The sequence below is a fragment of the Orcinus orca genome, chromosome 12 (genome assembly GCF_937001465.1).
Source record: "Orcinus orca chromosome 12, mOrcOrc1.1, whole genome shotgun sequence".
Lineage (NCBI taxonomy): Eukaryota > Metazoa > Chordata > Mammalia > Artiodactyla > Delphinidae > Orcinus > Orcinus orca.
In genome coordinates this window covers 71,565,716-71,580,249 of record NC_064570.1, presented here as the reverse complement: position 1 = coordinate 71,580,249, position 14,534 = coordinate 71,565,716, and the positions used below count along the sequence as shown (strand labels likewise).

Here is a 14,534-nt window from a genome sequence, read left to right as displayed (position 1 = left end):
TCCTCTGACAGTCTCCAGGAAGGCTGACTCTCTTCACGCCAGTGACGAAACAGAGGAAAAGGCAGAATACAGCCAGTAATTGAGTCCCAGCATCTCCAACGGGGCCAACTTTATATATTTCTGTGTGTGTGCGTATACGTGCATATATAGAACGAGAGACACTAACGAGAATTACTCTAAAATGTCAATCCTGGTGACGCCCAGTGATTTTCACTCCCTTTACATTTTTCTGTATTTCCCAATCTTTTATCATCAAGGTGATTATCTTTTTATAATCATTTAATAAAACGTCACCTTAAAAGATATTAAAGGCTATAATTTACCTAGACATGAACATGGCATATGAAAGACGACCGTTTATGTAGTGTAACATCTGAAAGTAGACAGGAAAAAACTGGTGTACAGATAGAATCCTCACTTTCCCTTTCTGTAGCCCCTTTGTTACTCCTCGTCTGTAAAGTTCCTGGGCCCCTGCCTACCCATTTCTTGGAGCGCTATATAGACTGCATATACCTATAAAAAAATTCTTAAGTTGGAACCGCAACTTCAAACTTCCATACAATCAAAGCCTTTCACCTAAGATGCCAACTAATGGCCAAATGACTGAACCAAATTTTTATGTGTTGTTTTCTTCTCCTCTTTGGGTACAGATATTAAAACAGGTAGTGAAAAAGCAGCTGGATGGGAGAATTATCTGTAAAATTATTAATTTCTGAACAATTGAGAAGTTGAATACAGCTGACCCTTGAACAACGTGGAGGTTAATCTGTGTGTAACTCATAGCTGGCCCTCTGCATCCACGGTTCCTTTCCATTGGCACATTCGACCAACCACAGACCACGCAGTACAGTGATATTCACCACTGAAAAATACCATGTATAAGTGGAATCGTGCAGTTCGAACCCATGTTGTTCAAGGGTCACCGTATATGGTTTTCACGTCATGGAAATGTTGACACTGGATATCAGTGCGTTTCTTAAAGTTAAAATCAAACTGCACACGAATTGTGAAATTTTTTGTTCTAATTCTGTGAAGAATGCCATTGGTAGTTTGACAGGGGTTGCACTGAATCTGTAGATTGCTTTGGGTAGTATTGTCACTTTCACAGTATTGATTCTTCCAATCCAAAAATATGGTATATTTCTCCATCTGTTTATATCATCTTTGATTTCTTTCATCAGTGTTTTATAGTTTTCTGAGTACAAGTCTTTTGCCTTCTTAGGTAGGTTTACTTCTAGGTATTTTATTCTTTTTGTTGCAATAGTAAATGGGAGTATTTCCTTTATTTCTCTTTCTGAATTTTCGTTGTCAGTGTATAGGAATGCCAGAGATTTCTGTGCATTAATTTTGTATCCTGCAACCTTACCAAATTCACTGATTAGTTCTAGTAGTTTTCTGGTGGCATCTTTAGGATTTTCTATGTATAGTATCATGTCATCGGCAATGACAGTTTTACTTCTTCTTTTCCAATTTGTATTCCTTTTATTGCTTTTTCTTCTCTGATTGCTGTGGCTAGGACTTCTAAAACTATGTTGAACAAGAGTGGTGAGAGTGGACATCCTTGTTTTGTTCCTGATCTTAGTGGAAATGCTTTCAGTTTTTCACCATTGAGAATGATGTTTGCTGTGGGTTTGTCGTATATGGCCTTATTATGTTGAGGTAGGTTCCCCCATGCCCATTTTCTGGAGAGTTTTTATCATAAATGGGTGTTGAATTTTGTCAAAAGCTTTTTCTGCATCTACTGAGATGATCATATGGTTTTTCTCCTTCAATTTGTTAATATGGTGTATCACACTGATCGATTTGTGTATATTGAAGAATCCTTGCATCCCTGGGATAAATCCCACTTGATCATGGAGTATGATCCTTTTAATGTGCTGTTGGATTCTGTTTGTTAGTATTTTGCACAAAAACAGAAATATAGACCAACGGTACAGGATAGAAAGCCCAGAGATAAACTCATGCACATATGGTCACCTAATTTACAACAAAGGAGGAAAGAACATACAATGGAGAAAAGACAGCCTCTTCAATAAGTGGTGCTGGGAAAACTGGACAGCTACATGTAAAAGAATGAAATTAGAACACTCCTTAACACCATACACAAAAATAAACTCCAAATGGATTAAAGACTTAAATGTAAGATCAGACACCTTAAAACTCTTAGAGAAAAACACAGGAAAAACACTCTGACATAAACCACAGCAAGACCTTTTTTGATCCACCTCCTAGAGTAACAGAAATAAAGACAAAAATAAACAAATGGGACTTAATTAAACTTAAAAGCTTTTGCACAGCAAAGGAAACCATAAACAAGACAAAAAGACAGCCCTCAGAATGGGAGAAAATATTTGCAAATGAAACAACAAAGGATTAATCTCCAAAATATATAAACAGCTCATGGAGCTCAATATCAAAAAGACAAACAATCCAGTTAAAAAATGGGTGGAAGACCTAACTAGACATTTCACCAAGGAAGACATACAGATGGCCAAGAGGCACATGAAAAGATGCTCAACATCACTAATTATTAGAGAAATGCAAATCAAAACTACAATTGGATATCACCTCACACCAGTCAGAATGGTCATCATCAAAAAATCTAGAAACAATAAATGCTGGAGAGTGCGTGGAGAAAAGGGAACCCTCCTGCACTGTTGGTGGCAATGTAAATTGATACAGCCACTATGGAGAACAGTTTGGAGGTTCCTTAAAAAACTAAAAATAGAACTACCATATGATCCAGCAATCCCACTACTGGGCATATACCCTGAGAAAACCATAATTCAAAAAGAGACATGCACCACAATGTTCACTGCAGCACTATTTACAATAGGACCTAGAGTCTGTTGTACAGAGTGAAGTAAGTCAGAAAGAAAAACAAATACTGTATGCTAACACATATATATGGAATCTAAAAAAAAAAAAAAAAGGTACCGATGAACCTAGTTGCAGGGCAGGAATAAAGAGACAGACATAGAAAATGGACTTGAGGATGTGGGGTGGGAGGGTGAAGCTGGGGCGGAGTGAGAGTAGCATCGACATGTATACACTACCGAATGTAAAATAGTTGGCTGGTGGGAAGCAGCCGCATAGCACAGGAAGATCAGCTTTGCGATGACCTAGAGGGGTGGGATAGGGAGGGTGGGAGGGAGGCTCAAGAGGGAGGAGATATGGGGACATGTGTGTGCATATGGCTGATTCGCTCTGTTGTGCAACAGTATTGTGAAGCAATTATACTCCAATAAAGATCTATTTTAAAAAAATCAAACTACACACAAGTAACATCACTGAGAATTTCCTGCTCTGGAAAAGTATACGCGACCCTTAGTCAAGGCGCTTCATCAGCTTCACCTTCCCCCGTGGAACAGTCTATGACTTCAAATCCATCAAGAGCTGAGGAAGCTTCCCTGACTAAGCCTGTCAGGTGGAAATAGATGAGCTCTATGAAGCTCTTTTGTTTCTTCTCTTCCACATATGTTCACTGCACTATACAGCCACACAGCATACACATAAAACGATAGTCTGATGAAGTTCAACTTACTTGCCAGGATCCATACCACTCATATTGCCCCCTTAGCTGAAGGCTGTGGTTCTCTAAAGGATGGTATTAATAAAAGAGATACTGTTGCTGTCATGTGGTAAAACTAAGATGCGCAAGACCCAGGGCAATGACAGGACCATTTGTACTTTCTTTGATGTAACTGCCATGAGATGGAATACGTAATAGACTCAGAACCAGAAGACCTAGGTTTGAAACACAGCCTTGCGTTTTGGTAGTGACGTGATCTTGCCTACATTACTTATGTTCTACCCCTTATTATTATTATTTTTTTAAAACGATCTTTTTTTTGGCCACGCCGCGCAGCATGCGGGATCTTAGTTCCCCAACCAGGGATTGAACCTGTGCCCCTGCATTGGAAGCATGGAGTCTTAACAACTGGATCACCATGGAATTCCATGCCCCTTTTAACATGAGGGTTGTTGTGAGGATTTTAAAAAGGATAATGTCTGTGAAAACATTTAAATTACTGTAGGATGTAGCAACTTACCTGGGTAAGAAAAAGAAGCCTCAGTTCTGGGGCTCTATGGCCTGGAAAATCCCATCCACACAGTTTGGATGGCCGGGTGCAGTGGGCAGAGCTTGGAGTTAGAGGTAAGGTATGCGAATGAACCAAAGGGGATTCCTGAACTCGGAGCTCAAGGCCTTAGAACATTCCTAATCTCTCAGTTGAGTGTAAGCTCCCAAGGTAGACTCCCCTTGGGAGTTCTCGGTGGGAGTCCAGCCATCGGTTAGGAGAGAGACGGAGTTGAGCCAGACGGCCCCATCTATTAATGGGAGCCCTTGCCACATGACTACCTAGCGACGCTGTGTTTACACTGGATGAGGCCCGAGCGAAACGGAAGGGGCAGTAGGTGCAGACCGGGAAAGCAACGCTCAACCAAGGGCCTGCTGGGCCTCCAGGCAGGGTCAGTGTGTACCACAAGGGGCCGCAGGCACACCTTGTTCCTGTTGAACCTTCGGACCCACGTGGCCCAGACCAGGAGGAGAACCCCCTCGTCACTAAAGGGAGAGATGCTATCCTTCTGACAATCCACTAAGCCTGCAGCACTACTTCTCTGGGAGATAAACAAGGCTGACACAAAGACTGAGAAGGTGAGCGCTCTGCCTCGGTCACGGTCATCCAAATCTTTCAAGATCGGACAGGACACTGTCTCCCCATCTGTGCTCTGAGAGCATTAATCCCATAAAACGCCCTGAGAAAAAGTCTTCCTGATATCAAATTTTAAGAGCATTTCCTACATTCTTCAACTAGGAGGGTCACACTGCCCCTGTATACGCTTGAAAGGCCCTGAAAAGTCTTGCAGCTAAAAAAGAAAGATCTAACTTTGTTTAACCAAACTTCTTTTAATAGGCAACATTATCTGGTGGTTAAGAATGGGGGTGGAGGTGCGGTCTAGAGCCAGGCTTTGAACCTCCTGTTCCTCCGCTCACTAGCTGTGTGAGCGTGGGCAAGCTAATCTCCCTGGCTCAGTTTCTGTACCTGTGGAATGGGAATAATATTGATAATATACCTTCCTCATGGTGTTTCTCATAAAAATGAAATGAATGAATAAGTACAAATCGTTGAGAACAGGGCCTGGAATACAGAAAGCACTGAATAAATATTAGCTATTTTAATTTACATTATTATTATCTGATGAATATCTCATGGTTTTTTATGAGTGACACCTATTTATACGCTAAGCAACTTGTGTCCCACGGAACAGGGAAAATCAGGTGTAGCACAAAAAGCCTAACGTAGGAATCAGAGTTTCAGTCTCCAATAACAACTTACCCTTCCTGGCTCTGCTCCTTATTTATAAAAGTAAGGTCATTGGACTAGTTGATCCTTCCAGCTACAATAGTCCAAGATTCTAAGAAAGAGGCATAGAACCATTAAACCCAGCCGCCCCGACCCAGTCCTGGATCCAACCTGGGTGCTCTAAGGTTCTACCTTCCAGAGACCTTGTTCAGATTTAAAGCTGCCATTGCAGGACTTCGGGTTAAAAAGCTGGATGTGGTTCACCAAGATGGATATGGAAACTGCCTTCTGCCACCTCCCCCCAGAGCTCTGAAGCTCTCAGAGGGGAATCAAACTGGCAGCAGTTACAGTGGCAGCACCTGCCGCCTGCCCCCTCCAAAGGAGCCGTCGACACCCCCAGTCCCCTCTGCCTCAGTTTCTGGCACCAAAGCATCAACTCCGGTTTCCCCTCCTGTGGTCTCCAGGGCTCAGAGGGAGCCTGGACCTGTCTACTGGTCATTCTGCTTATCCTGGATCTCACCGGCTCCTTCCAAGGTCGACCCCTTCTTCGAGTCTTTCTCATTTGTACAGAGCTCCAGGCTGTCATTTCAGACACCCATCTATGCTCAGTCTTATTGACATCTCAAATGTGGACCTTACCCTTGGAGTCCACCCTGTCCCGGCAGGGAAAAAGGTGCTGCTTCTGCCCCTGAGGGTGTACTGCCCATGCCTCTGCTTCTCCCTAGCTCAGTCCTTTGGAATTCTCTAGAATGTCAAATGGCCATGCCAGTTTGCATTTTACTGGTGCGTCTGTCCACCCATCTCCAGCCAGCCAGCCAGCCAATATTTATTAAATGCTTCCTACAGCCGAGCACTGTCCTAAGTTCTGTTGATGCAACCCTGAGCAAAAATAGACATTCTCCCTGTTCTCATTCAACACACATTTTTGTACAGGAAAAAAGACAAACAAAAAAAAAAAAGAAAGAAAAAGCACTGTAAATAGTGAAAAGAGCCATGAAGAAAATAAAACGAGGTGAGATTATAGAATAATGGTGACAGGGATCGGGGAATTTAGTAAGGGACAGGGGGTGGGGGTGAGGTTAGGCTTCTTAGGGGAAGGGACACCTGAGCTGAGACCTGAAAGACAAGAGGACCCAGTCATGCAAAGCTCTGGTCCAGAGTATTCTCCTGGAAGCAGAGAACAGGCAGTGCACAGACCCTGCAGCCAGGACCAGCCCACGAGAGGGAGCAGGAAGTAAGGCCAGTGTGACTGGAACAGAGTGAGTGAGACGGAGCGAGCAGGGGATTAGGCCAGAGAGGGAGAGAGGGACAGATACTGCTGGGCTTTGTGGGTCTGGATAAGGAGTCTGGATTTTGTTCTCACTGCAATAGAAAGTCACAGAAGGACCGTAAGCGGGGAGTGATGTGGTAAGTCCATCCTTCTTGGGGCTGCAACAACTATGGTATGTGATTCTCAACCAAATCCCACATTGTTTGCTCAGAATCATACCAGGGATATTAAGGGACTGGACCAGAGCAGAAGTGAAAAGTATAAAAAAACCACCCAACGATATCCCTGTTCACCTGGGAGAAATGTTGCACTATAATTTAAGAAGTTAGAATTTCATATACATTAATGGCTCTAACTAATAAGATAAACCCTTCCTTCTGGGATTTGGCAGTGATAAGAGCTCAGGCAGTAGTGCTGTCTGAAGCCTCAGAAACCTAAAATAACATTTTTACAGAAAAAGCAGCATTGCTCACAGTAACTGACTCGCCCTGCAAAGTTAGAGAACTGGAAATGTAAAGATGGTATCTTTAACAAGTGTCATTCTACTATATTACAGCTCTTGCCAACACAGCTCTTTTATCTCTATGGGTTTTTTTCTTTGGTTTTTTTTTTTTGCGGTACGCGGGCCTCTCACTGTTGCGGCCTCTCCTGTTGCGGAGCACAGGCTCCGGATGTGCAGGCTCAGCGGCCGTGGCTCACGGGCCCAGCCGCTCCGCGGCATGTGGGATCCTCCCGGACCGGGGCACGAACCCATGTCCCCCGCATCGGCAGGCGGACTCTCAACCACTGCGCCACCAGGGAAGCCCCAACACAGCTTTTTGTAAAAAAAAAAAAACGCGCACTAAAGTGAGTTTCCACTTGAAGAAATAAATCCCCAACACGGGCAACATTAGCAGCCCAGTTCCTTGCCATTGTAATAACTGATGAGGTAGGTGTTCCGAAGATGACAAAGCAGAGCATCTCTTTCTAATCCTGACAGACATCCTCCCTTGTTCCCTGATCCTTTATCTTGGAGTGAAGGCCTGCGTGGGGAAGTCAATTCCTGGTGTGTCCTTGATAAGAATGCATCTTTCCAGGGGTAACGGCAGGGACAAGATCTCTTTAGCAGACATTGTTTGTGAACCCGCGTCCAGTTTCTCTGTACCTTTGAAACTGGGAAAAGTGTGTGTGCCCCTGACAATCATGTTCAGCAAATGCACTGAAAGCAGAAGCACAGTCACTAATAGAGAGGGACAGTCAGCAATGATCCTGATGGTGAGAGCCCCTGTGATGACAGGTGCCGGGAGCGAACACGGATGGCACGCAGGGCGGGCCAGGCTTTCGTACCTGTGTGTGTATGTGTGCTCGAGGTGAGCGCCTTGAAGGGGCTGCTTTTCCTCCGTCTCCTGGAGAAGAAATACAGATTGGGCCTCCTCTCAAATCCCCCACGCCCGACCTAGATTACTCTTTTACCTTTAATCTCTTTAAGACTTGCACGTAGGCTACCTTGTAATAAAATGATTCTAGATTTATATCACCCATGGATGACAGTTCTATCTCCCCCAACAGGCTGTAAAATCCTCCAAGTCCGAGTCATCTCTTTTGCTCTTCACTCATCCATCATATAAAAACTTCCAACAGTGTAGACGGGAGTGAAATAAAAAATAATTGTCTTCCAGCCTCTCTCCCCCACTGTTAAGTTTCTCGCATCTCCCATAAAAGTTTGTGGGTGAACTTTTGTGTTATTCAATGTTCAATCCAAAGAGCAAAACTTAGAAGAAATATGGATTGATACACAGAATTTTAAATCAGTTCCAGTTCAGGGCAGTAGACAAATAATTACAATAATCACATAACAAGGGGGTGTTGTGGACATTCCAAGGCAGATGTGACCACTCACACCCCGTCCACCTCCTGGGGCTTCGGCGAGCACTGAATTTGGGTAGCAGAAGCTGTTACCCAGCGTAAGCCTGGCGAGTCCAGCTCTGTCTCTAACATGCTGGCTACTCCCTGGCCAACTGACTCCAACTCTCTGGGTCTCAGTGTCGTCTCCTACAAAATAGGAAGGTGTTCTCTCTGGTCCTTGAATCTAGGACCTTCAAGCTGATCATCGAGTAATGATCAATTCAAACAGGTATCACACAGCCAAAGTCCGAAATGTGTGTATCAGGAAGAAAATCACAGAGACAATCAATGTAACAGAGTACCAGGAGAATATGGACGCAAATTATTATGGAGCAGTTATTATTATTATTCTTTTTACCAAATCCCTGAGCTATATTTCATAGGAAAATCCACGTCTTGTTTTACCACAGAGACGCACCAAGCAATATCCGCCAATTCTGAAGCTATCTCAGGACACATCAGCAACCCTTCAGAAGTGGAAACAAGCCACCCACGTTCAGTCATTTCTCAGCAATGCACGTGGCCTGCTCAACAGGCTCAGAGGGCTTGGGAATACTTTTCCAATGCTGAGAGTCACAGATAAGTTCAATAACATTCAGTAGCTCTATGGTCACAAGTGAAGTGACCAGCCAACATGTGAATTCTCATATGCCACCTGGGTGACAACTAGCTAGCTGCCTACCAGGGAAGGTGTCTTCCTGCTGGTCAGTCCACATGTGTTATTCTGTTCTGTACTGCTCTGACCAGGAGCACAGATAAATACCCAGAGAAGGGAGGGAGTGGGGAGAGAGGGAAAAGGTGCCGAGCGTGGGGGGAGGATGCAGCCGCTGTTAAACCTCCATTTGGCAATCTGACTGCAAGCTAAAAGCAGCAAAGATACTAATGCTGGCCGAAAATCCTTGTTCTAGGGCAAAGCTGGGAAAAGGGAAGTGGCATTCACAAGTGTCTTTGCCGAACGTTCCCGCCTCTTCTCTCAGAGGCGGGAAAGACGGAGATGACGAGAACAAGCCCCGGGTTAGAGAGACATGGGTTCGGCCACTACTAGACAATTATCTAATCAGTTCTGAGGCTCCATTTAGAAAGAGACAGAACAAGGCAATACACGCGTTGTGCTCGTTATTACTATCCTGTGAAAATGTGGGTTTCCGTGGGCTAGCGCCTGTTAAAGACAGGGTCCTTAAAAAACGAAAACAAGTCAAACTGAGAAATCACGCCGTGGTAAAGGAGCCATGCCTTACCTGGAAAGAATTCATGCAGCGGAGGGAGGGAGGCAACGTGGCATTGCTCCTTGACAATATCAACAGCAGCTCCAAGCAGGTTGCAGAGGGCAGGGTGAGGCAGTGGACACTGACGTCACTTTCCCACGAGCTGGCGAGCCTGAAACACACCAATATGTGCAACTTCATCACTGCATCCGGTCAGACGTATTTCAAAAATCTGATGTAAGGAGAAAACTTTTGGTTGTGGGAGAGAAAGGGCGATGTACAAGAAATAGAAATAAAGTGGTTATACTAAAAATTCACAGAGAACATGTACAAGACATTTTTAGAGTGTTTTTGATAGAAAACAGACGGATTAGGCAATTTTTTTCAGGTCAACAGCTCATACTCAAAGTTTAAGAGTTGTATGAAATGCAGTCTCATTTGTGAGGGACCTATTGGGGTGGGGGGTTAATAGCTAACACATCAAACGCTTCCTTTGTTCTACGCCCTGTTCCACATGTAGTAATCGTGTTCAACCCCCAGATAGCTATGAAATGGAACTACTGTTATCCCATTCTCCAGATGTGGAAATTCTTTCTGACTTGGATATGCCCCATGAAATACCTGGTTCTGTTTTTTTTTTTCCAGACTTTTAAAAAGTGATAGAATCCTTTTATCAATAATTCTTATAAAAGCCCCTGTTCATAATACAAACGAGAGTGAAGCTGCTCTCCTGGAAGGGAAGGGTTGGCGGAAGACCCCGTCATCTTCCAGAGAGGTCCGTGAAGCAGCTCTGCTACTTCCTGTGGGACCTACTCGAAAATCCTCTCACCAGGGAGGGGAGAGGGAACGGAGGGCTAGAAAAGTAAAGAGACCTGTCTGAGATGAGGCAGATGTTTAGAAGACGCTGTGGCTGGCTCTGAATCCTGGTTTCCTGACTTCCCATCTAGTGCTTAAAGTAAAGGGAAAATCAGGAAAGCATTGGGAATACAACGTACTGAGAAGAGCACGGGTCTTATGCTATCAACTCTATTTACTTGAGTACTTCCTGCCTGTGCCCCTACCAAAGTGTTTCTTATCACTGTCCTAATTTTGAAAGAGTAATATATGTGTATTTTAAATATATATTTCCTCTTAAAAATACACGTTTGCCTTTCCTTAAACCTCTCTCTGTAAAGGTACCTTTAACCGAACCAGTGGTGACTTCTGCCAAGTTGAGAGAGCATCAGTGGTTGAGGGCATAAGGGATTTAACCCTTTCTATGACGAGCCATAGCAGGTGCTTTAGCTGTGTGGTCCACCAGGTTACTTAGGCTGATACATCTCTGACGTGTGCTGGGGAGTTAACTCTGCTGCATTTGCCTCCTAGCTGGACTGAGCTAGGACACTGTCCATTTTCCTAAGAAATGGTCTATTTCAGCAGGTGCACAGTTGAGTGCTTTTTCTATGTTTTAAAAAATTACTCTTTTCTATTGATTGGCTAAGTTATTCTTTCTGCTTTTACCAACTCTATAACATTCCCAACATTTCACTGGCATGGAAGTAAAAATCTTGCTGTCTTTGGTAAAAGTCAAGTGTCGCACTAGCGCAGTGGCTTCAAGCTCATCCTCCCCTCCCCCTTCCTTAGGACCCACAACCACATGGTTACTTTCCATTCCCTGAACTGCAATATACTACACATGCTGTGTCTTGCTCATACAGTCTTCTGGGCCTAGAAGGCTGTTATCCTTACTGGTGAACTTCTGTTCATCCTGCAAGAACCACTCAGGTAACAGTTCTTAGAGACATCCTCCAGTTTCCCTTATGAGAATTAACTACTTGCTTAATACCGTACTTGTAGCTATTACAATCCTTAACCACCACCCTCCTTGTATTCTTATCTGGGCTGTGTCTACATCTCTGACTCATCGTAGATGAGACATGAGCAACCATGGCCTGTGGATTCCTCTAACTCTACAGCTAGTGTGGAAATAAAGATAAGGTTGGTGGTGTTGTTCCTCAGATACACCCAGGTATTGACTTTTTTAGTGGCTAAAAGCAATAGTGATTTTTCACTTTTACTGTATGTTCAATCAACAACTTAAGTTTTCAGAATTGATACCGCCTGCCCTATCACCCACAATAGGGCTGACTAAAGCTATTTTCATTCTGAAATTATTTTCAGTGTCTTGAAAAGGTATTTGCTTTTTCTGAATTGGATCTCTTGCCTCAACAAGAGGAGGCCTGGAGCGTGAATGTCCGTTGAGGACTCATCTGTGAAACCCCCAAACCTAACTCTGGCTCATCATGCTGCAGACCGTCAGCAAGGGTGTCCCCCAAGACGAAGGGAACACCACAACCTGGACCGGGGCTGCTGCAGCTCATAGTGAAGGGTCCTGCCAATCAGAGATCAACTGAAGCCACTTTCACTTCTCATCATTTTCTTCTCCTCTTTTGGCAGTGATCATATTTGCAAGAGAAAGAGAAAATGGTGAATTATACAAATAAATCGTTCCAGAACAGAGTTATATCTTGGCTTATGGCTATAACATGCTCTCCATATTGAATGCTTAAATTTGACATGTCTTAGGCCTTAGGTTGCTTCTGACTATCATCTCACCTGTGCCTACCCATCCAGACGGCGGGCCAGGCACTCTATTGACGGTTGTTGTGTCTAATCCTACGGCAGCCCTCAAAGGCAGGCATGTTCATCCCATTTTAAAGTTGAGGAAACCAGAGGTCAGAGAGTTTAAGTGATGGTCCAGCATCGTGCAGCTGGTGGATGATGGGGCCAGGATTCACTCAAGCGAGCCCGAATTCAAAGCCTTGCTCTCTCCCCATCGTACCACACTGATCTCTGAAGACGTCATAAGTAGCATTATCCTCTCCAAACAAACCACAAGTAGGACCTTAGTAAAGGAATCTGCCAACGCCTGTTTCTTCTGCATTTTAACTCTTTAGCTCGTAAAAGATAGAGTTAAGAGTATCTTCATTTTTCTGTAGGAAATTATTTTATCCTTTCTAAGCTGCTACTTTATTACATATATATTCTAAAACTTGAATAAGAAAGGTGGTAAGATGGACATAGGAAAATACACCTATGTCACAGTAAGCGAAAATAGTTCTACAGTGAGAAAAAAAATTAGGAGGCAACACAAATATAAACGGTTATTTCCACGAGAGGAATATAAAAACCTGTTTCTTACATTTTATTCTTTCTTATTTTCCAAGTGTTATTTTTTATAATCAGAAACAAGTTAATGTTATGATGTTGATGTGATCTGTGGTGCAGACAAAGGAATGTTTAAATGCTGTTTAAAGGTATCACCATGCTGCTAAGTGGCTACGGTGTGACCTATCAAAAAGGACACTCAAATAGAAAATAAAATACATTAGCACTGCCTTGTCACTCACCAGCAAGTGATCTTGGATAAGCCAAGTTTCCTCACAAGATCTTGGAGTTTATACATAACCTAACCAATGTATCAAACCACCAACATTTACATAAAAAGGACATTCATTCCACAAATGATAACCATAGTCACAAAGAAAAAATACAATTATTAGTTATACATGTTAATTAGTCATGTTTCTCTGTAACTATAAGTATGTGTATGGCATGTAAATCCAAAACTAGCATTTTCAATCCAATCTTAAAGTATTCTGTGATTTAACAATTTTTATCTCTATTGAAGCTCAGAAAGGTGAAGAATGTTGTACTGATCACAGAGTAAGTGATGGAGAAGAAACTCAAGCATGTTCCTCTCCACCTAAATCTCATTCTTTTCTTGCTATATCATAAACAGAGCAAAAGCATAGCAGATATTTTTTAATAAATTTTATCCAAAAAAATAGAGAAGCCCAAGGGCAAATAATGGGATAAATTTTATTTATTTTTTTGCTTTACATAAATTTTATTATTAGAGTTTGAAAGCAGATATATCTGATATTTATCAAGTTTTGCAATGAGAGAAGAAAATTTTACTTACTCTGATCTAAATCCTATCTCCTGAGTCCTCTTTGGGATAAATTTTAGATATCTCAGAACATGTCATTTTTTAATACTTTGAACAGCCTTATTTTTTTTTTTTTTTTAATTTATTTTTTTTGCGGTACGCGGGCCTCTCACTGTTGTGGCCTCTCTCGTTGTGGAGTACAGGCTCCAGACGCGCAGGCTCAGAGGCCATGGCTCATGGGCCCAGCCGCTCCGCGGCATGTGGGATCTTCCCGGACCGGGGCACGAACCCGTGTCACCTGCATCGGCAGGTGGACTCTCAACCACTGTACCACCAGGGAAGCCCTGAACAGCCTTATTTTTGACATCAGATAATCCAGCTGGACCTAATATGGCTCTCAAATCCTAATATTCATCCTATCCTTTTTTTTTTTTCTCAGTACACATTTCATTTGCCCAGGACGTATTTTTTTAGTGTTAAGACTTATAAATTTTCTTTACCATTTTAATTGCATAAAACATTACTTTAATCACATGAAACATCCATATCTGTAGAGAAAATGAGAAAGTAATACATGAAAAATGAAAATAGCTGTTTTGGAAAGTTACAGCTATGGGTAGGTTTTCCCCAAAACTTCAGTTAATGTTTTAAATTTTTGTTTTCTAATTAAGGAATAAAGAAATGAGAACAGGAAGGAAAGAGGGAGAAAATTCAGTTTATCTTAATATAAGTACCAAACTCATTATGTATTATTTAGGGCATGTGTTGTTTAAGCCAGAGCTGATACTTGAGACTATCCACCCATAGCTCAAATATCAATACAAATTTCTGTTAATGATATAAACGTTTTAAGAAACAGGATTCTAATCATCCAGAATCTGGATTATTTCTGTTATTTCCTACAAAGACATCATAGACCTAAATCACATTCGACCTAT

The 14,534-nt window shown here is 42.6% G+C and overlaps 1 protein-coding gene across 5 annotated transcripts in view; it reads right to left on the bottom strand.

The window, feature by feature from the left end:
- UBE3D (ubiquitin protein ligase E3D) overlaps positions 1–14,534 on the bottom strand; it is a 317,055-nt gene that overhangs the window by 212,014 nt on the left and 90,507 nt on the right. For 4 of the 5 annotated variants that reach the window (XM_033428545.2, XM_033428547.2, XM_033428546.2 and 1 more), the window contains exon 9: positions 9,699–9,837. In XM_033428545.2, coding sequence (XP_033284436.1) covers positions 9,699–9,837 — 139 coding nt within the window. Of the gene's footprint in view, positions 1–7,217; positions 7,962–9,698; positions 9,838–14,534 lie in introns of those variants that run through there. The other variant, XM_033428544.2, reaches the window with a different exon arrangement.